Source organism: Alligator mississippiensis, chromosome 7 (assembly GCF_030867095.1).
Source record: "Alligator mississippiensis isolate rAllMis1 chromosome 7, rAllMis1, whole genome shotgun sequence".
In the NCBI taxonomy this organism is placed as follows: Eukaryota; Metazoa; Chordata; order Crocodylia; family Alligatoridae; genus Alligator; species Alligator mississippiensis.
In genome coordinates this window covers 85,207,046-85,234,035 of record NC_081830.1, presented here as the reverse complement: position 1 = coordinate 85,234,035, position 26,990 = coordinate 85,207,046, and the positions used below count along the sequence as shown (strand labels likewise).

General features: G+C 49.0%; 1 protein-coding gene across 4 annotated transcripts in view; it reads left to right on the top strand.

The window, feature by feature from the left end:
* The window catches only part of ARMC9 (armadillo repeat containing 9), a 96,494-nt gene extending 75,864 nt beyond the window's left edge, over positions 1–20,630 (top strand). For 2 of the 4 annotated variants that reach the window (XM_006264153.4, XM_019495370.2), the window contains 4 exons: positions 3,490–3,614; positions 5,851–5,983; positions 11,240–11,412; positions 15,444–20,630. In XM_006264153.4, the coding sequence (XP_006264215.3) occupies positions 3,490–3,614; positions 5,851–5,983; positions 11,240–11,412; positions 15,444–15,466 (454 nt within the window). In that variant the 3' untranslated portion in view covers positions 15,467–20,630. Of the gene's footprint in view, positions 1–3,489; positions 3,615–5,850; positions 5,984–11,239; positions 11,413–15,443 lie in introns of those variants that run through there. The other 2 variants (XM_019495371.2, XM_019495372.2) reach the window with 2 other exon arrangements.
* The last annotated feature ends 6,360 nt before the right edge of the window (positions 20,631–26,990 follow it).

The window sequence follows — 26,990 nt, the reverse complement described above, 5'->3', positions numbered from 1 at the left end:
TGATTTTACTTGTAAAAATAGCTGGAAACATTTGCAGCCAAGTTGTGATCATTTCTTTTAAAGCTGCTATTACAGCTTTTAGGCTCATAGGTTTGCTTAGGGAGCAATATTGGTTGTATAAAATGGTAAGCGAGTTCCCACGTTCAGAAAGTGTTTCATTGCATTTTAGCTGCTGAGAAGAATGCCTCTTATTAAGCCACTGGAGTACCTGCAGTATCTTTGAGTGCACCAAATACAAGACCTTAAGAGCAAAATCACTTGTTAGAAAAATGACATTTTTCCTGTGTAGTTAATCCCATGCTACTTGAGTTTAATGAGACTGTTTTGTATAATACCTTTCATGCAGACTGTCAGAAGAAGACATAAAAGCAAAGGCAATGTTAATTGTGGCATTACAAGGGCATTAACAATAAGCTTGACTAAATCTATTAATGAGTGAATAACATTTTCACCGTCAGGATATAGGAACTGTGTGATATGTAACACTCAGACCCACGTTGTGACCTTAGCAATGTGTGTGGGTATCTCAGAGCAGAGCTTACCTTGCAAAGTCCTGCTTTCTCCCCAATATACCATTCTTTGTTAACTGATGAAGGACATGGCTTAGATGTAACTGTAGAATCTCGTTCCTCTTCATCACATAACAGGGGTCCAGTATTTAAAGCATATGGTAAAAATGTTTCTTCAAAAGTCAGTTTTTCCATTTCAAAATCCCAAATGTTGGCAAACTCTCTTTCTGTATTTGTGAAAAGAGGAGCAGCCCTAGCAACAATGCAGGCTGCTCTTAGTAACATAAGGATCATTTCATTACTAGTTTTCTTGCAGTGCAACCTTCCTACTGTGCTGCTGAACATGAGCTCGAAGCTCCTTTACTTCAGGTCAAGGCTATTATCTGTTTCCAGCAACTCCCTTTCCTCTGCAGTGTCTGCACCGGGCTGCAGGCTAGCAAGCCCAGGTTCAGTCTCAAGTGGTCTCTAATCCAAGTAGCATTTTGTAGTACATGGTTAGTAGCGTTCACCTTTAGATCTCAAATTCTACCTAGGCAACTAAGTATTTCCAGCCTGCTGTATAGATAAGGAAGCTGCAGCACATCAAAATGGATTCACTTTTCCAATGTGGCAAAGCTGACAGTAGACCCTGGCTCTCCTGTTCACTTATAGACGACGTCTTTTCACTGGGTGGGATTAGATAACTCATGTATGGTACTGCTATCTGCACTCGTAGCATGCTAGAACTGATAAAGCCTTCACTGGAGCTTCCAGGTTTCTTTGCATAATGTTGACCCCAAGCCATGATCTAGCCAAGTCACAGTTTGAGCCTCTTGCAACTCAGTCACCATCATCACCAAATGAGAGAAGTGTCAGCATCCCACTGGAGACATATTAAAATGTGCTCCTTGTACCTTTGTAGCGGTCCCAGTAACTTTGGTTTGATGGACATGTGTCCCTTGATGATGCAACGCAATCACTGCGCATTGTTGCATCCTAACCAGAATTTAACAGTCTGTTATTTTTACTGATTTTAAAAAATGTTGTAACGGCTAATTTGATCTAATTCAGTAAGATGGTACAGTCAGTGTGAGGTGAATGCCCATCAGCCATATTTAAAGTAGGAAAGTGCAAAGTCACCCCAAACAGTGAGACTTTCGTACAGCGACACCCTTTGTGGGTAGCTTCTATGTGCAGGAAAGCTGCTACAGTAGAAAGGCAACAGCTAGTTTATCTAGATCAGGAAATTCTTTAACCAAAGGAAAGGACAAGATTTAATGGAGGCTATGTCTTGATAACTGTAGTAAGCAATTTCAAGGCAGTCAAACTGATCTAGTGATCCAGATTTGAAGCGAAGGCTTGAGCTGCATTTGTTAGTCTGTAAGGGGCAGCTTTGCCCTGCCTTCGGCTTGATTTATTTAGGAAAAGTACTGACCGTGTCTCATCACGTTGTCTGGCTTGTCTACGTGGGGACACTCAGGAAGGTGAATCCAAACACACTAAAGGTGTCAGTTTAATGGATTAGTTAAACCCCTGTGTGTATGCTCCCATTCAGAATTCAAGTAGCCTTAATTTTGTTTTGATTCTTCATGAAGGCATTTAACAAGGTTTAATGAATCCATTTTCAATCCACACAGCAAGGGCTTTTCTGCACAGAGACAGAAGCCTGTATTGGGGCGGGCAGAAAGCTGTGGCTGAATAGCTGTTCTGCACGAGAAGTGGATTCACTGTACCTGCAAAAGGGTCCCTTAGTGCCCACAGGGAGAGCTACTGTGTAGTAGCTGTTACATGGTAAACTGCATCCAAGCTCTCTGTGTAGACAAGTTATTAATTAACTCAGAAGAATTTGTGGGGAGAAGGAGCCTCCTGTATCGACAGGCTCTGGGTGTACTACATAGGGCTGTTATAGCAAGGAAAGCTGGCACAGAGCACCAGAGACCTTCCCGTTTGGTGAGATCACTCAGGAGGGATAGAAAGTCCCTTATATTCCTCCAGCTCAGTGTTTCTCAACCCATGGGTCGCAACCCAAAAGTGAGTCGCAAGAATATATGAAAGGGTTGTGAGCAAACTTAAAAAATGGATCAGCAAACTTTAAAAATAGATTCTCCTTTAAAGGAGAAAAGTGTGGGAAGCCATGGCTTTTCCCTAGTAGGCTGGCAGAGCTCCAGCCTGCAAGGGGCTGCTTGGGGCCCCCCATGACCCCCAAACACCTACCCTCTGCCCCGCTGGGGGTGGGAGGCAGCGGGTTGGGAGTGAGAGGCAGTGGGTTGGGACTGGTCATCGATGTTTACAAATGGTCCAAAACCAGTTGAGAGCCCCTGGACTAGATACCCCCTAGAACCTGACTCTGGAAAGCAGTTTTCTGCCTAGAAGCATCCGAGTGTTGCCTTTGCCTGATCTGGGCACGACTATTCAGTGAAACTCATCTCAAGGCAACTTCTGTCTAACCTCCCCTGACCTCCAATCTGCCCCCCACTGGCCTCTGTCACCCCATTTGATTTACTAGGTCATTTGCTCTCTCTTGTCCTTCAGAAACTCTTCCCTGCTAGCAGGCAGCCCCCTGTCCATGAAGCCAACAGATCCAGTTCTGTAGCAATTGAGTTAAAATACTCTGCTGTGCTTTGAAATCCCTGTTCTGTGGAACCCCAGTAATATTTGTATGTCCCTGAGACCTGGTAGACTCACCAGCATTGTCTCTGGTTTAAGGGTCTGCTGGGATTTCATCTCTCCAAACTGTCAGGCATTACGGTTTCCTTCCCAAGCTATTTATTACACTAGGAAAAAATGTTAATTTCAAATACATCTCACATCAGCTGGGTTGGAGAGCTGCACTCAGAACTGTTACAGTCATGCAGTTAAATTATGGCTGTAGCACTAGCTCACGGCATAAAATATGCCTTTATATTTCTTCAGGACCGTTACAGGAAATGAGATGGTGATATTCAGGCAGCTCTTTTAGGCTGGAAGTATTCATCACCCTGCGTTCTCATTTCTCCTCCAGGCCAGAAAATGATGCCATTTCTTCCCATGGCAGGGACGGCAAACTCCAGACTCTGCAGAGCTGTCGTCCTCCCACCCATAGTGGGAGCAGGTCCAACTCTTCTGACTTCTGTATTTCCTCTTCATGTAAGGATAAGCTGGGAATGCTGCGGCTAATTGTTCCTAACATTCTGGGTGGGGAGGAGACGGGGTGGGCATTTGGAGAAGGGGGTACCCCGTGGGTGAGTTGGGGAGTTTTACAGTGCGGTATGCAGCTGACTTCTTTGGTGCAGAGCGAGAGACCGCAAGGCCCCACAGAATGACACCCTGGACAACTAACAAGCACCTATGGAGCTGAATGACACCATGGTCTGCAAGTCCCAGCACACATGCTCCCTCTTGATCTAAGCAGAGGTGCCAAGGATTGAAACCAGGGCCTCACACATACAAAACTTGCTCTTTACCACTGAGCAACACCCACCCGCACCAAGCGAAAGAACTGTGGCTCACAGGGCCTACAGTTTCCAGCAGGGCAGTGCTACTTTCTTGACCAAATAGATCCCTTCATGGATCTAAACAAAGCCTTATCTGTTGGTACCTGTTGGGATCTGTTGTCATCTGTTCAGTGGTTCAACTGCAACAAAAACAAAGGGCTGATTTTAATTAATCCTACTGATGCGCTGTGGAAAAGAGGTTACAGACAAGGCAATAATAAAAGTTTGGGGGAGAGGACAGCATATCCCCTTAGGTGTGGCCCTAGACTTCTAATCCATTGCCAATGCTGTCCTTGGTTGGCATCATTTGAGAGACCCTGGGAGATGCTAGAGATCCTTTCCCTGCTCTTTTACTGGAATTAACACAAACCCCTCTATCACTGCAGAAATGTGAAGTAAAATTGAGATGATTCTGAAATACTGTATTTCCAAGCTGTTTGCCAAAGGGAGGGACAGGGAGCTCAAGGACCAGGGGAGTAAGCTCCCAGCTTATTTGCGGGGATACGGTCTAGAGGTCAAGGTAGGGCACTCAGTCAAATTTGCTGGGATCTCAGTTAAAGGCTTTTGAAACTTTCCAGCGCAGAATTATTAAAAAGCCCAAATATGCTTTGAATCAGTGAAGACAAGGCATCTTTTTAAATTTCCGAGAGGAAATGAAAGGGATTCTACAAAAAGCAACCAAGGTTTCCCAGACAAGAATCTGCTTGCATAATGCTCTGAGCTGATCTATAATAGCTAAACCAAAGGGGGTACCTTTGAAGCGTATGAATCTCCAGTTCGAGAGACCTATTTGAGCTCTCCGTACGTTCTGTCATAATGAGAGCAGTGCCATTCGAACCTCAGGTTTCACATAGGAATAGAACTAAAGTATTCGACAGAGACACTAGCTGGCCAGATGCAGCAGCTCTGAACAAAAGACATAAGTCAATAGGAAGCCCACTGAGTTGGCAGGAAAGCCAGGGTTTTAAATTTTCAAACTTCATAAAGGGGATTAAGCAAATCAGACATTGAAACCGCCGCTCTTTGCTACTTAAAAATGTGTGGCGTGAAGAAATCCACCATTGGATGCAGAGACTGCAAAATAATTCCTTATGTTTTAAAGGCTGAGGGAGCACAACAATACCTTATAAATGTTGTATTTAGCCAGTATCTGGGCATTAAAACATACCCACCAGTGGGGTGGAAAATCTGCAGGCAATCCTGGCCAGCGACACTGTGGAGCAGTTCACTGGGGGTGGTAAATTTACTCTACAAAACACTTTTTCCTCTCCTGTGACACTTTCCCAAACACTACAGTGAAGAACAGCTCACAGCAATACAATGATCATTGTATTCCCTCTAGAACCTCCCTTTCTTCCCAGGAAAAGAATCCCGCTCTGAAATAGGTTGCATAGACTTAGAGGAGTTCGAACCTTGGCTTTGCTGTTCTTGTACCGTGATGGAAATGGGGAACCTTTTAGATTAGGCCATTTTCCAGCTCTGTCATGAACAGTCCAGAGTTGGGTTCGACACAGCCGTGTCACAAAGTGGGCAGCGATTGACCAAGAAGGAGGGGGTGGATGAAGCTGGTGAACCATTTGGGTCAGAGTAACTCAGCATCACAAGGAAGCATAGGTCTTTGCCCTCTTTCCTGACCTAGAAGTCCTCAACTTCTTTCATGTGGGGGTCTACCTCCCCTCCTGCCCCAGAGTTTCCCTGTGCATGGGCAGCTACCTGAAGACATGCAGCATAGCCATCGTTTGGTGTGTACCCAATGCTGCTCTAAGGCTGTGTCTTGAATACCTCATTGGCACCTGCTCAGTGCCATTCTCATAGCAGCTACGATACATTTTTTTTGATGTCCTTCACAGCGACCCCCCTGCATTGAAACACCCATTCTTTTCCAATAGCAGTTGAAATCGACTCATCCAAGATATTCTCATCCAGTCTCAGAATGCATCCGCACGTCTTGGGAGCTACCGAAATCCTGTCTGTCCAATCCACTGATTTCACCCAGGACAAAGTAAACGGGCAGCCACACAGGTAAGACTTAGACACGTGGTCATCTGGGAACAGGGAAGGAGTTGGGGGGTGGAGAGGGGTGTTTACCAGCTAATTCCATGCTGCTGTAAAGACAGCCTGTGAAGTCATCTGCTGTATGATGTAGTGTGGTGTGATACCACTGGGATAACTCTTGCCAAACAAAATAGTCTGAGCATTGCAAGTGGCATCTGTTCAGTTTTTTAAAAAAGTCTGGGCCAGAAGAGAAGAAATCTAGGGCAAGATTTTATTAATGAACATCACATGGAAGCACAGCACTGTCACCTGCAAATAAAATACCGAGGTGGCTTCCTCAGGCGATTTACTGTGCTGAGCCCCGTGAAGACATCATTCGTTGTAGAAATCAAGAGCTTGGGTGTATTGGAAGAAGGTGACAAGGATTAAATTGCAAGAGGTAAAGAATTTAAATACTTAAGTGGATTGAGAGTGTTTAAACCTGCTGAGCTGACAGCCCCATTGACCAGAGGCCCTGATTTATCCACTGAGCGCAGGTACCTCATGGGCAGCAGCCGGGCATGTTCTCCCATTATTGTATGTCAACTCCGGGCTGAAAGGATCGCTAGGGAAGAAAGAGTATTTTTGGCTCTCTATCTGGGATGTGTCCTGTTCTGCCGGTTGTGATGGCGTTTTCTGGGATGCAAACACTTCTTCGCCAGGAACTGCCAGCCTATTTTTTTTAACAGAGGCCGTTACAGTTTCATCAGACGTATAACTGCCTTGTGCCACTTTTGAAACAAGGGCTGCAGAAACATCTCAGAAGCAGATGAATATATGGGATGGGTGGAGCTAGACACCTGAAGGGACAGGGTGTGAGAGTGCAAGGATGTACTGAGCCGTCACATATCCAGGAGTAAGCTGGCCTGGCTCTCAATGCATATCCCAGTGCCATGCTCAGGCTCTCTGCCTTGGGCCAGACTTGAGAGCAGCTGTGCATGGTTTGGACACCAGTGAGTGAGACTTACTTCTTCACCATGTACTCAGGCCGGCTCAGGAGGCTGTGCAGATCTGCCATGCCTCCGTGTCTCACACTGTGGAGAAAGCAACAGATTGTGAATGGACAGGGTCCCCATCCTGTTCTCAGCTTGGCTTTACTCTCCCTTCTAACTGCAAAGCAGCAAACCTCTCTGCTAATTCCTCCTGAGCCCTGACTCTTCCTTTCTCTGCGTCTGAGCAGCTCAGCCCCTCTTCACATAGGACTCCCCACATCTCGTGCATCCGCCACAAAGGGCCCTCCATCTCCCTTCAGTCTTGCAGCCAGCAATAGCATGACATTGTTCTCCTTCCCTGCTGTACAGCTCTGTTAATAGAGGAGTCTCTGCCTCGAGATGCGAGAGTGAAGTCTTGCACAAAGGCTGTATCGTAGCATTGTGTGGGTTCTGTTAGCATGTTGGTAATGATAAATGATTACAAAATCAACCTCAGGTTACAGGTTGTACAGGAAGTGTAGTGCAAGTAGGCATGGCATGAGAAGTCGCTTGCCAACAGGCTGATAGTTTTACAGTAACCAGAACTTAATGTATTATTTCCTTAAGAAAACACTTACGGTAGTCTGTTCCTACAAGTGGCAGTGCAAACAACCACTGTCACTGCCTTAATCTCACCCATTGCTAGGGGATGAAAGATGCAAACAAAGTAGGGCAATCATTAATCCTCTGGATCATGGTGTACGCGAAAGAGGACTAGTCAAGTGCCTGCTGAATCTACTTGCATGCAGTCCTGCGACTGTTGCACCAAGACGTTCAGCACGTACACCTAGGCAAGAGCATGGGGGAGTGGAGCCTGCCCAAGACCTGCCATCCCCCTTCAGGCCATTGAGACAGAATCCAAAGGCCAGATCGAGTCCAGACCGAGTTCAGTGCCTCAATGGTTGTAATGTCTGCCAGAGAGCAACAGATAACTGCTGCTGATTGCCTAATGCCTCAGCTAAGGCGTGTTTCTATTAGGGTGATGTCCTATAGCCTTTCTCCAACCAAGGAGTACCCACAAGGTGTTGGGGGCTAGGGTTTTGAGGTGCCCTATACTCACCTTACTCTGGAGGTTGCAACTTTGTGGTGTTTTATAGGAGCTGCCCCATCACAAATAGCCCCACCATGCTTCCCTTGGACCTTCCAGTTGGATGCAGTCTGTGGTCATACCCAGGAGTTGGTTACGACCCACTGGTTTCTGTAGCCAAAAGCATGCAAGGGAGTGATGTGGCTGGGCCCGTATCTGGCAATCTTTGACTCCCCAGCTCGAACGAGTCCCGTTATAGTGGGGCCTTTGGCAGGAGTGCAGCGCATAGGTTGAACTTGTGCCTCTCCAGTGGCATCCAGACAGCCTCACTGTTGTCCCCACGCTGCTGTCCACCTCTTTTACCATGGTAGGTGTTCATTTTCCCATGCTTCTTCTTGGGACATACCTACCAAGGCATCTCAGGGAGGTGAAGTAGAGCCATTTTCTTTGAACACAGGGGTCACCGGGTTGGATTTCCCTCTTTTTCACATCTAGTAAATTGGGAATAATACCACTGAGGTCAGGGCAGGTGTGCTGGTACTAAACCAGTCGGTGAGAGATGTGGTGCACTATGTTGGCAGTGTCATTTTCCAGCAACTTTATTTCCGTTCCAAGTAATCACCGTTTTAGCTGATGGATGGCAGAGGGAGTCGTCCCCCCTTTTCTTGGTTAAGCTAAAGCACAGTATTGTTTTAGTATCTCATGACCTTTATCCACGCTGTGAGAGAGAGACTGTATGCAGGCAGTGTGTAGACACCCCCCTCATATGATTTTTAATAAAAATTTCTAGAAATGCGGCTTTTTTCTATTGGAAAAAAGAGGAAGCAATTCATCTTCGTAACCCTTCCCCATTTCCTGGATGGTTACTAAGACTGACCAGCTGTCTGTCATGCACTGGTTTTCTCTGGTTGCTCCCCAGGCCAGCTGCTACCCAGAAGCAAATAGCTTTGCTTCTTCTAAAGGAAGATTTAGGTTTCTTTTTAGCGCTAACTACTCCGTGTGCATGCTCTCAAATTACAGCGTGCTGTCATGAATGTCTCTTCTTATGAAGAGCTGCTAAATATTTTCCCACGAGAGAGTTGTCTCCAGCACTTCTGTAGTTAAGCTCTCATTTTTGCACATACAATAGCAGGTTTCTGTGCTGCACAATGGGAGATCTCTGGGAGGGAGAGGGCCGTGTTCCTCCATCTTTGTATGCTTTATATTCGACGTCCAGGTAATAGCAAGGTTCACGACGCTGTGGATCTGAGAAATTGTGGCAGGTAGAGAAAGGGGGTCTGTTATGCTCGCTTGCCATATGCAGCAAGTATGTAACCTTCCAGAAAGACTGTCTGCTTTAAATAGAGTATTTGCTCTGTGCTTATCCCATTAATCTCCTCTCAGTGCCTATGAACATAGACACAAAGGACTGGAAGGAACCTCCCAAGTGAATGTGTCATGTTATCCCTCTCATACATGTCATGAATTGTGAGTGTTCTGCTTTGCTTTGGGTGTATCAAGATCGGTCCCAACAGCTAATCTCCTTGGAGATTTGTCATGGCCCCACCAGGGCTTTTAAAATCCAGATTCTCCTTATTTAGAGTTGTGCAAAAAAGAAAGCTCACCTGCAGCGCAAACCCTGCACAGCTCATTCGTGATGCTTTCTTTAGGCACTAACATATCAAAATCACGGGTGCAGAACATGTGCGGCTTGACAATAGTGAAATGAAAGGGCTGGAGCCCAAGCGATACAAACAAAAACAGGAGATAACCACGGTGCTTTATGGAGAGAGACCTCGAACTCTCTTCCGTGAGTTCTGAACCTCAGGGACGGTTTTATAGCTTGAAATCTTCTTTGGCCAGTTGTAGTATCAAGGAGAAGTCAGGCTGGAAATGACCTCTGTAGGTCACGTAGTCCAGCCCACTGCTGAGGCAGGACCAGATTCTTCTTTTTCTAAATACCTGTTTATTGGGCTGGATATCATCTGCCGTACAAGCTTTTGAAACAATGATAGAGGGGAATACAAGAGGCAAGTGAACCTTAGCCTGAGAAAGATCTTGTTACAAGGATGTTTTGGAGCAGACTTATAATTGACTGTGTGCTTAGCAGCAAGTGTTTGCAAAAGCAAAACCCGGATAATTAGCACTGCTTAAAAAAAAACAACGTGAAAGCAGCTTGGACTAAGGCATCTCCAGGCAAGGGGAGCAGCCGCCGAGGAAGAGCTATTGAGCGCTGACTCAGCAGCATTCCATCCTGGAGAGCAGATTAAATGGCTTGAAATCCCCTCATCCTGCTTCCTCCCATTGACAATGGCTTCTTTTGATGGAGCAAAAGAGGTAGGTGCCCTCCCGCTCCATTTTAATGACCTGTTTTTGGATGGCACCTTTTTGGATCTCCTCCTTTGGCTCTCCTTGCGTTTCCCAATTACAGCCATCCTTTCCATGCAGATCCTGTTTCAATGTGGTCTTCTCCGGTTAAGGAAGTATATTTGCCTATTAGTAACCAACAATGAGAAATCCAAATGTAATAGCACTCCATGGGGTTGCTTTTGGTTAGGTGTCTTCAGAGTGTTCCTTGAACCCTTTTAGTAAGAGCCGCACCCTTCACAGGAAAACTGTTCCTGGAGTTGGGGAGATGGGAGAGGAGACTGTACGTCAGCATGGACATTGACTGTACTTTAAACAGTGTCCTTAGCGCATATGGTAGGGCATTGATAAGGGCCGATGATGAACTACCAAGATGTCTGCGAAGGGCCCAGTGGAGATAGTGCCAGGAGTTCCCCACTTCCTGTCCTTGCTGGGATCCAAACGCGTGACAGTGCCCATGAACCTGAATGTGGGAGGAAAGACATGTGTGCGCTTTGTAGGATTGGGACCTATTGGAGACGTTGCAGAAATACGACAGTGCGGGTGCTAATAATGTGAGATGCGTGTACACAGCCCTTCTGCATCTCAGCTTCATCACGTTTGCATTTGTGATGTAAAGAATGTGCCGTGGAAAACTTACAATCCAGTTTTGATGAGGACAGGCAGGGTCTCTTTAGTGAGTTGTCTGTACTGTAGCATGCTGTGGAATACCTATGAGTACTGTGTATAGCTCCATCTGCAATCTCCGTGTACTTGTGGATGTAGTTCTGTGCTGGTGAGCGTGCACTTTGCATTTGGTTTAATCGCACGTGTACAAATTGCCTGTTGATTTTTCTCCATGTCCCTCAAGGTGAAATTTATGGATATGCAGATCCTAACACTTCCCATCTCTTCTTGCAGCGAGTTTTCTTCTGCCTTCAGCAGCAGACCCAGGATCCCCCGCACACCCGACATGCCTTGTGCCAGCACCAGGAAGGGGAAAATCCCAACCATTGCACCCCAGTTCTCTCAGTCTGGACCGCAGCAAACCAGCCGCCCCAGCTCTTCAAGTTCTTCTGCAAGAAGCAGGCAGAGTAAGAGACACCCTCATTTTTAGAGTTGTCTTTGTTTTGGGGAGCAGGGGAAGAAGGAAGCTTCACAGTAGCTCTCTGCCAAGTGTTCCAGTGCTGCAAGTGCTTGAGCAGCATGCGACAAGGGGCAGGATATGCAGCTCTTTAATTGTATCCTGCCGAGCTCGCTGCTTGTATCAGAAGAGCTGTCCTCCTTCCTGTGCCTGACACAGAGGGTGGCTTGAAAACACAGGTGCACCTAAACCTGGTATTGCTTCAAACTCCTGCCAGCCCTCAAAATAGACTTTCTTTAGCTTCTGTCAGATTTCCTGCCTTCACGCCCTCTCCTGTGCGTAACCTGCACCTTACCCCTGCCTTTGGCCCACGTAGCCTCAGAATACCAACCCGGGTACAGCTCGCTCACTCGCTCAGAACTCAAAAAGGGAATCAGAAAAACCAGTTAAGTGTTGGGGAAGGGAGGACTGAAGTGAAAGCAGCTTCCAGTCTGTTTGAATAGTCTTACCCCTTCTGACTCAGTGTGTGATTGCATCTGCTGAGATGCCAAAAGTCCACGCAGCACTAAGCACCTGTAGGAAGATCTAAAGGAGTTTCAGCTGTGTCTTCAGGTGGAACGAGAGTTTATTCTTAACTAGCTCCAGTTAAGAACAGGCCTTTCCTTGTGCACACAGGGCCTGACTCAGCTCTCTGTAAAGGTGCTGTTGGCAGAAACACTGGTTGGCTCTGCACATTATTGCAAGTGTAGCAACCTAATTATCATCCGAGCTTGCACATTTATAGCGCTTCTTCATCTGAGGATCTGGGAATGCTTCACAGACTTTGAACTGCTTCACAGCACCCTCAATGCCTCGTTGCATGCCTTGGTGGGGGGGAAGGAGTGGGGGGGCAGGGATGCAAGGATGCTTAGCCCCACTCACAAAGTGAATTTAAGTCCCAGGGGTTGAAGTGACTTGAACACATTCACTGGCCTTGCCACGCATGCAAATGAAAACTGGATTGGAACCAGCTATAGAGGTGTTCCACATTTTCAAGTACTGACTTTGTAGCTGGTTGGCTCTTTTTATAGCCGGATGGCCTTTTTTATGGCATGTGTGGCCGGTCTAGATTTATTGGGCAATTAACCAGTTAATTGCATAATATAAGTAACACGTGGCAGAGGCTCTAGTAACTCAGCAGCAGAGCTGGGAAGAGTATCCAGGTCTCCTACCTGTGCAACAACACCTCTCTCCTAGTGAAGACGGGGGACAATATGCTAGTGAGACGGGAGTGAAGCAAATCTACACGGTGCCAGCCACAGAACAAGGGTCAGAGCAAGGTGTTAGCACTGGCAGTCTTTATTCTCTGTTTGCCTCTGATGTCAGCATTTTCTGTTTCCTGTCACACAAGCCCTCGCCTGCCTGAATCGATAGTGGTGTTAATGGCCAGGAGTCCGTCCCTGGTTCCTGTTTCACGCTCGCCACTGGCACAGCAGCTCACTGAAAAGGAAGCACCCCTGGAAAAGGGGAAAGTGCAGCATGCACACGTACACAAGGAAGCACTGGCCATGTGGCCGAGCCTCCGGCCGGGGTGGGGGGAGGGTGGGATTCACCCTTCTGGCTGTTCGTGGTGTGTGAAAGATGAGTACTTTGCACACACGGCGCACAAAGCTCCTTAGGGGACAGGATCTGAAGTGAGTTCCTTTTCCAGCGACACCGTGCACAGCCTGGCCTTTATCAGAATGATTCTGCAGCTCCGGGCACAGACGTGGGAGAAGGCAGACGGGGCCCAGTCCTTGTTCCACATGGTTCGTCGCACTCGTATATTGAATTTCAGTAGGGCAAGGATGGGAACCCAGGTCTGTCGCATCCTGGCGCAGTGTCCTCCTACCTCAACCGTCATTTGGGCTTAAAAAGAAAGGACCGCCCCCTCCTTCCACATTCCTTGAGGGACGGGGTGTGGGTGCCCAAGTCCAACACGAGGGTCATGGCTGTGGAGCATGAGTGGAGGCAGGCACCCCCATACAGGACATCAAGATGCCTCGCCAGCAGTTCCTGCTGGACATTTTAGGTGGCTTCCTGCTGGCCAGTGCGGATCCCATTCATATGTGCCTAGCTCTGTGTTCGCTGTAGGGGGCCTGGACGCCTACTGCAGGGCTGTAAATTCCACTACGTGACAAGGTGCCCAAACTCTCTTATTGATGTGTAGGAGCTTATCTACACTGAGGCGTATGTACTTGGGAGGCAGGATGTGAATTTACAGTGTGTAACTGTTCCAAAGGACCTCCCCACATGGGTGCTCTCAGTGTGTTAAAAGTGCCTGTGTGCAAGGTCGTTTCTCCACTTCCGTAGTGCAACAAGCCGTCTCACACTTAGGGCCTGTCTACCAGGGGCACACAGGAACCTTAAGCTGAGTTAATGCTTGAAGTTGATTATTTAAACTGCATCCTACCCCAGCCTGGACCCTCTGGTTCAGAATCAGAGTGGCTGGAATTTGATTTTCTTCACTTCACTTGAGTTCTGGATAGTAGTGTTCACCCACGCGCTAAATGCGCGCTCAGTAGTAGCAGATGGCAGAACAAGGAGCCGTGGTCTCAAGTTGCAGCAAGGGAAGTTGAGGTTGGATATTAGAAAAAACTATCTCACCAGAAGGGTAGTAAAACACTGGAGCAGGTTACCCGGAGAGGTGGTGGACTCTCCATCCTTGGAGGTTTTTAAGGCCCAGCTAGACAGAGCTTTGGCTGGGATGATGTAGTTGGGGCTGGTTCTGCTTGGAGCAGGGGGTTGGCCTAGATATGACCTCCTGAGCTCCCTCCCAACCCTCATTTTTTATGATTCTATGAAATGAAGTTTAGCATAGTCACTTGAAACTCACCTTTAATTAAACCAGGAGCACTTCTGTGTAGACAAGCCTGTCACATGCGTGTGGACTGTCTGCATTGGGAGAAATGAATACCGAGTAGTTAGTATGTTATAAATTTGCACTCCTGTTTACTGGGTAGATGAGCCTGAAGCGACTAAGCAAACCCATGCACGAGGAATGGAGAGTTCCTGGCTTCCAGGTGCCTGCTCAGACCTCTCCACCTCTTCATTTTTGTGAACGTAGAGACACTGCACTCTTCCACCAGGCTTTTTTTTCCTCCTAGTCATAGATTTCGGATGACACATTGCTCTCAGAAGAGCGAAGTACTGACTGTGACGAGAAGACAAGAGGCTTGTCCAAGACACCTTGTCCATTGTATTTCTACAGCCTCAGCCCTAACCCAGTATTAAAAGTGCCACATTTTATTAAAGGAGAAACAGAGTATTCAAGGAATCCAGTTAGACTAGCTGTGCTACCCCTCTCCCTGGGGCTGAGAACACAAGGGCTGATGCCTCAGGCATGCAGAGGAAACATAGGGGCAATTCCTGTAGCTATAAACCTGGAGCCAAGGCAGGTGGAGCTACACAGCTGGAAGTCCAGGCAGGACTGAGCCCCTCTGTGTAAAACCAGCAACGCGCGGATTTTTGTTTGTTCCACTTCTTGCCTTGCACAGGCCGGGCCAGAGGGGCAGATGGGGTGAGGGCAGGGGATCGAGATGCCAGAGCAGGCTTGCCCTACCTGCTCTGCCTTAAATTTCCTGCCTGACCTTGGGTGGATTGTTTGTTCACCTCTATGAAATGTGGCTAATGCTTCCTTTTCTCTGTTTGTCTTAGCTCTTTAGAGGCAAACTCCTTGGGACTCTTTCAATGTGCGTGTATTAAAACCAGTTTCAGTTGGGTTTTGTGGTTGCTACACCGATAAAGCCAAGCCTAACAGTAAAGAATTAAACTGTCAGTGAAAGCAGCAGCCCATCGTGACATCCTTTTGTCGAGGAGTGCTGGCAACGATGTTGGACAAATAACTTGCCCCATTTAGGGCCTGCTGTGAACACAGCCGGTGTCAGAGGTGCGGGGTTTGTGGCTGGCGTGCATTTATCCTGGTGTTTGTATCAACACGCAGGCTAAACCCCCTCTGGCAGAGCCTGTCTTGTACCGGATCCTGCTTTCAGCTGACAACCCCTTTCTCCTCCTCTTCTGCAGGCAGCCAGTCCTACAGGAAGTGAGAACAGCTCCTTTCCTCAGGAATCACCTGTCACATTGCCGAAGGACACAGTCAGCTTCCTGTAATGAGCCGCACTGGCAGGCTACGGCGAGCTGAGGTTATCAACACCGCACTGCATACGCCGCATACAATGCTTCGGGGACTATCTGATGGGATGCGTCTCCTTCTGTCTTTGCAACGGGCTAAGACAAGAAGGGACCTTGTCGGGATTCAGCATCACTCCAGCAGCAGTGCACAGGGCAGAGCCAGTAGAAGCACCTGATTGCACGGTCTCTAATTTAAACTTATTCTGAAACAACATTGCTGAGTAGCATTAAAACAGTTCTGTCTCCCCAGCTGTTGGAGTAAATGCCCTTTGGAGAAGCTGCTCCCACAGCTAATGTGTTGCTGTTTCCTTGGTCCCAGGTTCTGGTCTAGGGAATCGGTATGAAACCTGTTTCAAAAGCCACGGCTTTGTTTATGAGCTCAGGGCTGGGACATATCCATGCAAGGAGACTCCATCAGCCAAGAAAGACACTGCCCAGCTCTGAGCTAGCTTTCCCGACCACCATCCCCATGACTGCAGCGGGGTTGAGTGTGCATCATATAGCTCCAGATTTAGCCGGGTGATGTTTGTGCTGGGGTTTCATCCCTGTGGTTTGGGAAGTCCAGGCAGCAGAGATTTCTGGCAGGCCTCACACAGTGTGCCTGCTAGCTGGCACTCAGTGCTTTAGGAAGGTGCATAGTCTTGCTCCAGAAACAGCGAAGGGGCCAGGGAATTATAAGCAGTGATTGGAAATGCCTGCACCAGTTGCATTGCTGTCCCACAGGGGCCCATCAGCAGCTTTCTCTGCCGATCCCCTTTTGTCTCCCTCTTCCTGTTGTCTTACAACCCATGAAGTGAAAAATCTGCTTTCCCGCTTGGGAAGGGGACCTCCATTTCCTCCTGAAGGAAAGCCACAAAGGCCCTCCAGGAGGTCACGAGCGACTGCCCCTCCACAAGGTCACGTCCTCTGCGTGTGCCTCTCCAGTGTGATTAGAGCTGGTTCCTTGACACTTCCATACCCTGCACCACATTCTTTACTGCTGGCTCAAACAATGAGGTGTTGCATCTGCTTGTGAAATCCTGGCAGGAACCCGATCTCATCAAATAAACTTGGGCTCGTCTTTAGCCAATACCAACGCTCAGATGAGCGGGTACAAGAGTTCTATCCTGAACACAGAGATAGCAGTTAATTATCCCCACATCTTATGATGCAGAATCTGTCCTGTTCTAGCTTTTCCTGGTAGCAGCAATGAAGAACTCAATGCTGAACTGAGAGCCATTATAACTTGGGATGTGCCTGGTGGGGATTCCCTGGGATTTTAAGCAAACAAAAGTCATCGCTTTCAGATTTCGGTGACCTATGAGATGAAATGATCAAGGCCAATTCCATCGAAGTAAGGGCTGGGTGCTTTTTATTATGATTTGTATAGCCAGCCCTTAGTGACTCAGTTTGTGCTGCTTGCTTCTGCAGACCCAGAGGGAAGATAAACTCTGCATTTCTTGGTCTGGAGTGTGGCTTTTGAAAGGAAGTTTTCCAGTAATGCAGGGAACGGGCTTAACCAGGCCCTGTCACCAGGTGGCACGGCCATGCACCTTCTCCCACCTCTGGACCAATTAATGTTATCTAGAAACACAAGCTGGGTAAACTGCTTCTATCAGAAGCTGGAAGGAAGGTGAAGGATCAGATAGCCCGCTGTAGGAAACAGGCACGCCCTCACTGACCAAATGGCAATTTGTGTTAACAGAAACTAGGCATGAATTGAGCCGACTTTATCTTTGTCGCTAAAACACAAGACATCTTTCTTTTTTTTCCAATATCATTGGCCTCCTGGGAAAATTAGGGCACTGGGTTGAGTCCTGTCTCTTGTTGTTATGCTTGAGTGGGCCAGATCTGAGCATCAGTCAGTGGAGCAGGGCTGATTTGCAGCAGCTGAGGGTCCCTGTAAGAAGGGTGCGTGTTGGGGGCAGGGAGGAAGGGGTGTTTCCTTCTTCCAGGAGCCTTTACAAGCCAGCATGATGCAGGGATTTTCCCTTTTAAATGTTTCAGATTGCAGGTCTTCATTTTGTGAACTCACTCAGCCTGTTTCAGACTAGCCCTGGCCTAATTTACTGTACATAAGGCCCCATACACACTGATGATGAAACAGGCCATGCGCAGGTGTGGAAATCAGACCTTGGCAACAAAGGCTGGCATCATAACTCCCCTGCTTCTCGTTGGAAAACTGGACGTGTTGGTCACACGAGAAATTTTCCAGTCCCAAAAACGAGGTGAGCACTGCCACTGTGAGCAGGTCACCATTAGCCAGGTATGGAAAGAAGAAACCCAGTAGTAGGGATGTAGTCAATTCTGCCCATCGTGCCTGAAGGGTGGTGGTTACTTGCCTGCACCAAGCAGCGGCTGCTCCCACGCCGAGTTTAGGATTGGAGCAGTAATTGCTAGCTTGACTGAGGCTGGCATCCTGACTGTGAGCCGTCTGTGATCTCACATGCACAAAGCCAATGCAACCGTTCCATGAGCCTTCAAATATATAAGAAAAGGAAAATTGTCTGGGGACAAAGTGGTGCCAGGCCATTATACTGTGCCTCTTGCATGGAAAAGTTAAAAGCTGTTTTAAGATCCATACTCAGGCCACTTGTATTTATAGCTCACATGTAGTTATAAGAGGCATGAAATGTGTGTGTCTGCATGATATTTATATTCTGCAGGAAGGGCTAATGGGAATGGAAGTGTGTGTGTGATACCTCTAAAGGGACATTTGCAACTATTTGTGCAGGTTTGCTTGGTTTGGGTTTCTTTCCCCTCTTTTCTTTACATTTTGCTGCATGTTGGTCTTGAGAAGAGCACTCCTTCCCCTGCCGATTGCTTCTCCCATCTGTTGGATCAACATTGCTCCAGTTTATTTAGCTCTTATGGTCTCTGCAGCACCGCTGTTACTGAAGGAACCAGAAATGTTTCAGAGCTGGCAGGGGGAATTTGCACTCTGGTTTTGGCACAGCAGTGAAACAAGCCACTAGCTTGATGCCAGGGAGGTTATTTCTTGGTAGCAGAATAGTGAGCTTAGCCATCCGAGGGGGGTGCTCAGACTCGGGTTGGTGCTGTACGTGTAATGGGGACTCACGCCCTCCTGGGTGTTTCTTGTGACAGGTGAATTTCCATTGCTCTGTTTGTTCCTCCCTTGTCCGTACAGACACGTTAGAAGGGCAGCACTAACGAAGAGTGACCCTGGCTCAGTTCCTGGGAGATGTGGACATCAAAGCTCCAGTGACTTCACTGGCAGTGAGGTGCCTCTATACCACGGATGGCTATTAAGTAGAAACCCTGCTGACTCAGCCTGCCCCAGCCGAGCTGCGTTCTCTCTCTGGTTTTAAACTTACATTTAAAAAATATATATTTTTAAGGAAAATTTTTTGTGTCCCAAGTCTAATCAGCCAAATCGATTCCAAATCCGGGAGTCATTCAAGAACCATGTGTGGTCCTGCTACCGGCAAGCATCCTCCACCCCTGCCTGGGGCTTCAGATGCTTCCAAATTCTTTGGTGAGCATCCTACATGTAGGCCCAAGCCCGGAGGCTTAGGGTTCAGATGCCCCCGAGTTTTGCTTGCCCTCAGCCATATGGCCTCAGAAGCAAGCTATGGAGGAGTCTCTCATTTCCATGAAGTCGGTGTATACCTAAAATCTTCCCACTGGAAGCGAAAGCGGAAGACTAACGATGCATTACCTCTGGCAGGGTACTACCCCCTGGCACATTTGTGGTTTTCCCCAACCAGTAGGAAAACCACCTTGGTCAGGGGTGGGCAAAATGCAGTCCCAGGGCTGGATGCAGCCTGCCAGGCCATTCTATCTGGCCCACGGGGCCCCTAAAAAATTTAGAAAATGAATATTAATCTGCCCTGGGCTGCCTGTCATGCGACCCTCAATGCCTTGCTGAAACTCAGTAAGTGGCCCTCTGCCCAAAATAATTGGCCGCCCCGACCTTGGTGGTCCTGGTATTTCCCCTGCCGGGTAAGTATTTCAAAGGGGCTGTGGCTGCGAGGGGTTTTGGTGGAGAGTGAGGAATACCAGGTGGCTTTGGGCAGGCAAGAAAAAGAATCGTCCCCAATGTGCAGTAACCATTTAAAAAGGGAAGATCATACAAAGAGGGCCAGCCTCACTGCTCCCTTGACCATCCCTTTAAAGCCTAATCATGCAACCAGCTTGCTGAGAGCAGGTGCGGCCCAGGGGCAGTCAGCTGCCCATTTATGATCGCACTTCTCATTCCTACGGAGGTGAGGTCCCCAGAGTGGGGCTGTTTGGCTGGAGACCAGAGCATAGTATGTTGAGGATCTGCATTACAAAGGACAAGCGCGTGCTGTCTGTTCCTCTTCGCACACCACAGATGCAACCATTAGGTAGCTCAGGGTGTGAACTGTATGCTCGGAGTTCCTGTACCCTGCCAGTCCACCATAGCGCAATGCGTGTAAGAGAGGCAGAGGAAGCATGAAGGAGTAGCAGCTATGTAATCTGCAAAAGGTCATTTAAATATAATCCTTAAACAGTGAGGCCCTGGCCTTGGGAATCCAGAGCTTCACTAGAACGACGGATGAGCTTTACTAGAACAAGAGATGCTCCTAGGTTTAAGCTTTGACCCTGCTCAATGCCAGAGGAATATTGCCTTTCCTAATTACCAATGTCCTGGCAGTGTTTGATGCTTTAAAGGAAGTTTCTCCCAATCCCAGGTGGTTGGTGATTAAAGCATGAGGGTTTGTGTTCCTTATAAATCTGGATCTTACCTAGGCCCTGAGGCCTTCCAACTGTTAATCATACGGGCAAATTCTTGTCTTCCAGAAAATTTAGTATCAGCAACATTTCCTCCTGCTACTTCAGGTCCCTTCCAACCTCCTCGCATGTTCACACAGAACGAGCGTATTAACTTTCACCAGGGAAAATGAGGATCTGGAGATGCTCCAGCTAAATGCGAGGTCCTCCACCCCTCAGTACAGGGCACCTGCTGCGTGTTTGCATTTGTTCACACAATAGAAATGCCCTGCAGAGAATATCATCAGTAAAGAGACAGTGCCCAATGGGAGGGAAGGTAAATTATTTTATTCGCGGTGGGTCTGATGTGCGTGGAAGTGTATTTAATTAAAAACGTGGCGTTCAGTATGGCTCGGAGTTTTTCATCTTGGAGAACAGAAATTGTTTCTTCTGCAGTATTTATTAGCAATGCTGATGCATAATTTAATTCTGCTGAATAACAGGGGAAAGCCTTAGTGGAGAAATAAATAGGATTATTGCTGACAGCAAGGTTCTAACTAGATTTATGCAAAAGACCAGCCTTTCATCCAGGACAATTATAAAGTGCTTTACCAAAGGCAGCCAAAATAATGGACATCAAGTGGGAAGTGTGTATGCTCGGTGCCTCTGAAAATCAGACCAGTTCTTTAAGGACCTCAGTTGATGTCAGCGTTCATCTTTGCACATCCTGCACGAACAGTTTGGCCGTACTACTTACAGGCATTATTTCACACAACAGTGAAATGCAGCCACGTCTTGGTCTAGATTAGATGAAAGTACCAGAAAGCATCCTGTGTAATAGGTTGGGCAAGAAATGGGCTCAGGTCCCTACTTGTCCTTTCTAAATGGCCTGAGATCTCTCATTTCCATGCCGAGCAGGTACAATCTGAGAGACCCACACCCAGCAAGCTGCATAAAACTATCTACCTGGGATGGGTGGAGGGAGGTGGTCACGAAGGCAGAACTGTACCTGGGGTCCTAAAGGAGCCAGGAATTTCAAGCCTTTACATTTAGAGCAAAAAGCCTACTTTGATTTATGTGTAGTTAGACCTGAAACGTGTGCGCCTGCGTGATATTTATATTCTGCGGGAAGGGCTAATGGAGCTGTGTGCGTGTGGAGTGCCTCTAAAGGGACATTGGCAACTAGTCGTGTAGGTTTGCTTGGCTAAGGGATTTCCCCCCCCCCAATCTTTTCTTTATAATTTTGCTTACATGCCTATCTGGATTGATAGAGCCTCCTACGTCACGACAAAATGCATAATCGGACCGAGCAATCAGTTCTCCGGCCGACTGAAACTTGCTTGGCCTGCGCAGAAAAAGCAGCAACACTGTAGGACCGATGGCAAGCAAGGGCGTATTTCCCTAGGGTCCAGTTGATCACCTGAACCCCAGAACAGAAATGTGTTGTGCTGTCAGGCACCTGCAAAGCTAACGTGTGGGATGTTTCATCTGGCCCCCCTTGCTCGAGGCTGGTGGAAAACAGAGCTACAAAACCAGCTGATGGTCGGTGCGCGGGAAAGGCGTTCGTTCTGCAAGCGTGAGCTGGAAGAGGACAGAAATTCAGTCGCGGCAGCATCCCGGTAACCAGCATCTCTAGCTCATCCACGGTTCTTGGAGGCTCCTGTTACCTGGTGGCAATCTCTCCCGCGCACCTCTCTCCCATCTCAGAAGAACAAAGCGGGCCAGTGTAAGGAAGGGCTGCCGGGCCCAGCGTGTGGCAGAGATAACCGGGAGCTGACACAAAGATGGGATTGCGAGTCCAGCTGGAGACGGCAGCTCTGTGCCCAGAGATACGGCTCCTCTTTTGTTACAGCTGTACACTGGGCCCGTGGCCCGAGACCTTATCTGACGGCTGGCAGGTGAGCCGACCTTGGCAGGCCCCGAATGCTTCCCAAGAACAAATCGCTGGATTGTGAGCGCCGGCGCGGGTGCTGGCTTGCGGCATTGCTACCTATCTCCATAGCAGGAAACGGGGCTGTTAGCTTCGTGACAGGCCCAGAGAGCTCTGCCAGGCTTTGTCGTTCGCTCGGGTTTGTTCCCTGCTCCCCACAGCTTCGCTGCTGGGCTGCGTTGGCAGTGTCGGCCGTACACCGAGAGGCCAGCTCTCCTGATGTTGGCTAACTGGAGTAGCAGAAGCAGCCAGGCAGTGAGCAGGGAGAAAGGGGGAATATTCCCCCGTGTTTCGCTGCTACTGTGTACAGCTCCTTCACCGGCATAACACAGCGTCGGCCCTCTGAGACCATGCATGTTTGTCCCAGGGAAACATTTTCAGGTCTTCGTGCATTCATCTCTTCCTGCCTTTCTCCATCTGTATGGCTGCCTCCTTCCTCTTCCAGTCCAAACCAAACCTCAGAACTGGTCCTGGTGGAAACCAGGCCCATGTGGCTTGGATATCTTTCCTCCCAGGGCCACAGGTGAGCCCGAGGGCAGTGATTCTCAACCAGGATGCCGCAAGATCCTTGTAAGGGTGCCACACGATATCGGCCCTGTTAGATTTGCAAACGTCTCCACCTGATTCATGAGATCAACCCAGAGATTTCAGATAGGAAACCACTCGCGGTCCCACTTGGAAACTGCCAGCTCTTTGCTTTCACTTGGTTTTGGACAGCGGAAGAATCGTAGAGTAAGTCTTCTGTTGCAGACAACTCGGACCGCAGTAAGGTGGGGTGTTTTAGACACTCTGGAGTCCAAGCTGAAATCCCTGGATTTACCTTGTGAATTATGGATAGGTGTTTGCACCCTGCGGTGCCCTTAGAAGAAGTTCAGGGCACCCTGGTTGAGAATCACTGCCCTAGCCCATCCCGCAGGTCTGCCGACTCTGATCCAGGAAGCATTTTCCCTGGTGCTCATCCTTTGTGCTGCTGAGATGCATGCGGCATTTGCAACTTGGATCTGTGGATTCAGCCCCCGCTTTCATGCACCTGGAACGAAGTTGTTCCATAAGGACTGACCGTCCCCCCCAGGAGCCACCAGGGCCTGAGCCCTTGGGAACAACTGGGCACTTTATACAGGGGTCTAAAATGAGAGGCATTGTCCTGAAGGTCCAGCCACTTACTTCAGCTCCCAGCTGGGACTTACTGGGCAGAGGTGGATTGAGGAGGGGTGCACTGGTGCAGTTTCACCCTCCTGTGATTCCTGCTGCACCCAAAGCTTCAAACCAACTGCCTGGTTGTAGCAGCAGCATTGCTAGTCAGGCGATGCTGAGGGAGTCAATTGACTTCATGGCTCATGATCCCTGCTAAACTCTTCACTCCACAGGTGTTAATGAGCCTCTCTCATTTTTAATGGGCTTGATGTGCCACCACCCATTTCCAACAGGCAGCACAGTCTGGGGAGGAGGGGAGCAGCCCTCAGTGGTGACAGAACAGGTGAGGGACTACTTAGAAAAGCTGGACGTGTACAAGTCCATGGGGCTGGATGGGATGCACCCGAGGGTGCTGAGGGAGCTGGCTGATGTGATTGCAGAGCCATTGGCCATCATCTTTGAAAACTCATGGCAATCAGGAGAGGTCCTGGATGATTGGAAAAGGGCAGACATCATACCCATATTTAAAAAAGGGAAAAAGGAGGATCCAGGGAACTCCAGACCAGTCAGCCTCACCTCAGTCCCTGGAAAAATCATGGAGCAGATCCTCCAGGAATCCCTTTGTAAGCACTTGGAGGAGAAGGTGATCAGGAACAGTCAGCATGGATTCACCAGGGGCAAGTCATGCCTGACCAACCTGATTGCCCTCTATGACGAGATGACCGGCTCTGGGGATGCAGGGAGACCGGTGGATGTGGCGGACCTTGATTTTAGCAAGGCTTTTGATACCGTCTCCACAGCATTCTCCCAGGCAAGCTAAGGAAGTACAGGCTGGATGAATGGACTGTAAGGTGGATAGAAAACTGGCTGGAGCATTGGGCTTAGAGTAGTCATCAATGGCTTGATGTCTAGTTGGTGGCCAGTATAAAGTGAAGCGCCCCAGGGGTCGGTCCTGGGGCTGGTTTTGTTCAATGTCTTCATCAACGACCTGGAAGATGGGGTGGAGTGCGCCCTCGGCAAGTCTGCAGGTGACACCAAGCTGGGGGGAGTCGTAGATACACTGGAGGGTAGGGTAGGATTCAGAGTGACCCAGACAAATTGGGGGACTGGGCCAAAAGAAATCTCATGAGGTTCAACAAGGACAAGTGCAAAGTCCTGCACTTAGGAAGGAGCAATCCCCTGCACCAGGACAGGCTGGGAGCTGAGTGGCTGGGCAGCAGCTCTGCAGAAAAGGACCTGGGGGTGACAGTGGACAATAAACTGGATATGAGCCAGCAGTGTGCCCTTGTGCCAAGAAGGCTACCGGCATCCTGGCTGCATTGGTAGGAGCGCTGCCAGCAGATCGAGGGCAGTGATTCTTCCCCTCTATTTGGCACTGGGGAGGCCACATCTGGAGTCCTGTGTCCAGTTGTGGGCCCCCCACTACAGAAGGGTTGTGAACAAGTTGGAGAGAGTCCATCGGAGGGCAACAAAAATGGTTGGAGGGCTGTGGGGACATGACTTATGAAGAAAGACTGGGGGTACTGGGCTTATTTAGTCTACAGAAGAGAAGACAGAGAGGGGATTGAATAGCAGCCTAAACTCCCTGCAGCGGGGCTGCAAAGAGGATGGAGCTGAACTGGTCTCAGTGGGGGCAGACGACAGAAGGAGCCGTGGGCTCAAGTTGCAGCAAGGGATGTTGAGGTTAGATATTAGGAAGAATTTTCTCACTAGGAGGGTAGTAAAACACTGGAAGAGAGGTGGTGGACTCTCCATCCTTGGAGGTTTTTAAGATCCGGCTAGACAAAGCCTTGTCTGGGATGATGTAGCTGGGGCTGGGGCTGGTCCTGCTTGAAGCAGGGGTTGGACTGGATGTCACCGCCCGAGGTCCCTTCCACCCTCATTTTCTGTGATTCTGTATCCTGTTCTGCCCTGCTGCTGCCTGTTCGCTGCTCCCGCTCATGAAGCTCCTCTTTCACAGCCTGCAGCTAGTTTTTAATTCATTCCAATGAAGTTCTTTTGCTTTTGCTGCACTCCAGCCCTAGGCCCCTTGCATGCCGGTGAAGCTTCTAGTTCACTTTTCGTTGGAGAAAAATAGGCACCGTTTCATATGTGGCGATGCCCCTCACCACCTGCACCCCCTTATGAAAACTCTCCATCTGCCCATGCTGCTGGGTGCTAGACGTTCGCTAATACCTCCTTGCAGCTTTTGCTCCGAGCGTCCTAATTCACTTCCTGTTTCATGTCCTTCCTCCGCTCTCGCCTTTATGATGGGCATCGTGTGAGGTAGCAGCCTCTGGCTGCGTCCCAGCGTGGGGAAGCCCCGACAGCGCTCCTTCCAGTAATCCCATGCCCAAGTGGGTGCTGGGTTTCCATTTACGTAGGCACCCACCTCCCCTGTGCCGCCCCCACAGCTCTTCCCTGGGGCACCGAGCGGGGACCCCCGGGGCACCTTGCTCAATGAGCTCTTTTCTATTTCAAGGCCGGCTTGCACAAGCTTCTCCCCACTCCTGTTCCTTTATTACACTGCTGATTGGCATCTCTCGTTAGCATTTCCTGCCCTCTGACTGCAGTGCTTTCTTGAAAACCATTTGTGGCACCAGTTTCTGGCAGTTTGGTGGTTAGGTGAGTCACAAAGCCAGAAGTCTGCCTTATCTTGGATGCAATACTGATCTGTGTTGGTAGTTGGCTTGGCCAGCACAGTGCCCTTGCCAATGCGGAGAGCATTGCCCCTGCCCCGAGTGACCTTCCTCTGGGCAGCGGGTGTCTTGTGTCCCTGGAAAACACTGCCTGTCCTTGCTAGACAGTCAGTGCGGAGGAGCAAGGCAAAAATCTCCCTCTGTGCCGGCTCCATGAAAGCAGAGCAGCATTGCCCAGCGCGCCTCGTGGGTGGCAGACAACTTTCAAGGAGCTGATAAGAGAGCAGTGGCATCTGGTGAGAGGCAGAGTCTCCGGGGAGCTCCATGCCAGCAATCGAGAGGCCAGTTTGCGATGCCGCGCCTCGCCTGAGCCGCAGAAAAAGAAATCCCTGTTGCACCCAGCACCTGGTGGCAGGGTCCCAGGAGGACACGGCTTCTCTCTGTTCTTCACCGGCTGTAAAAAGCAGCGGGAGTTAATTCATTCAAACAGCCAGCTGTGAAATGGGTGCAATGCAGAGAGCCCCCGTGCAGCACCTCGGAAAGGAGCCACGTTGGTGGTCCCCTTGTCCCCACGGCACGGGGGCACGTGGCTGGGTGTATCCCTAGGGTAAAGATGGCAAACTCCCATTAGAAAGGGGCACAGACTGGAAACCGCTTGGCAGCAAAGTTCAACAATAAAATATCCCGACTGCTCTGGTTTCAGCCGCTTGCCCTCCCCGCTGTCTCGCAAGCTCTTCAGACTGCCGCACAGGCTGGGATGCCTATAAAAAATAAAACAAAATAAGTCAAAGTGCAAATTTCTAATGTTGACTCAGGGATTTCACTTCAACCAGCCTGGCCCAGCCAGCGCAGCTTTGATGTGTGAACTGCTTGAACCTATTCATGTTACCCTACTGCGCCCGCTTAGCTCTCACGCCTGCAAACTGGCCCGCAGGAGTTTTAAGCTTTTCTCCTCCAGGCTGACGCCAGAGTAAGCAGGTCCACGCGCGGTGAGCGGAGGGATGGAAGCAGCGGACAAGCGTGGCTTTCGGTACGTGGGGACCGCACGACCTTGGCGGCACCCTCGTCCATCCCTGCTCCGCC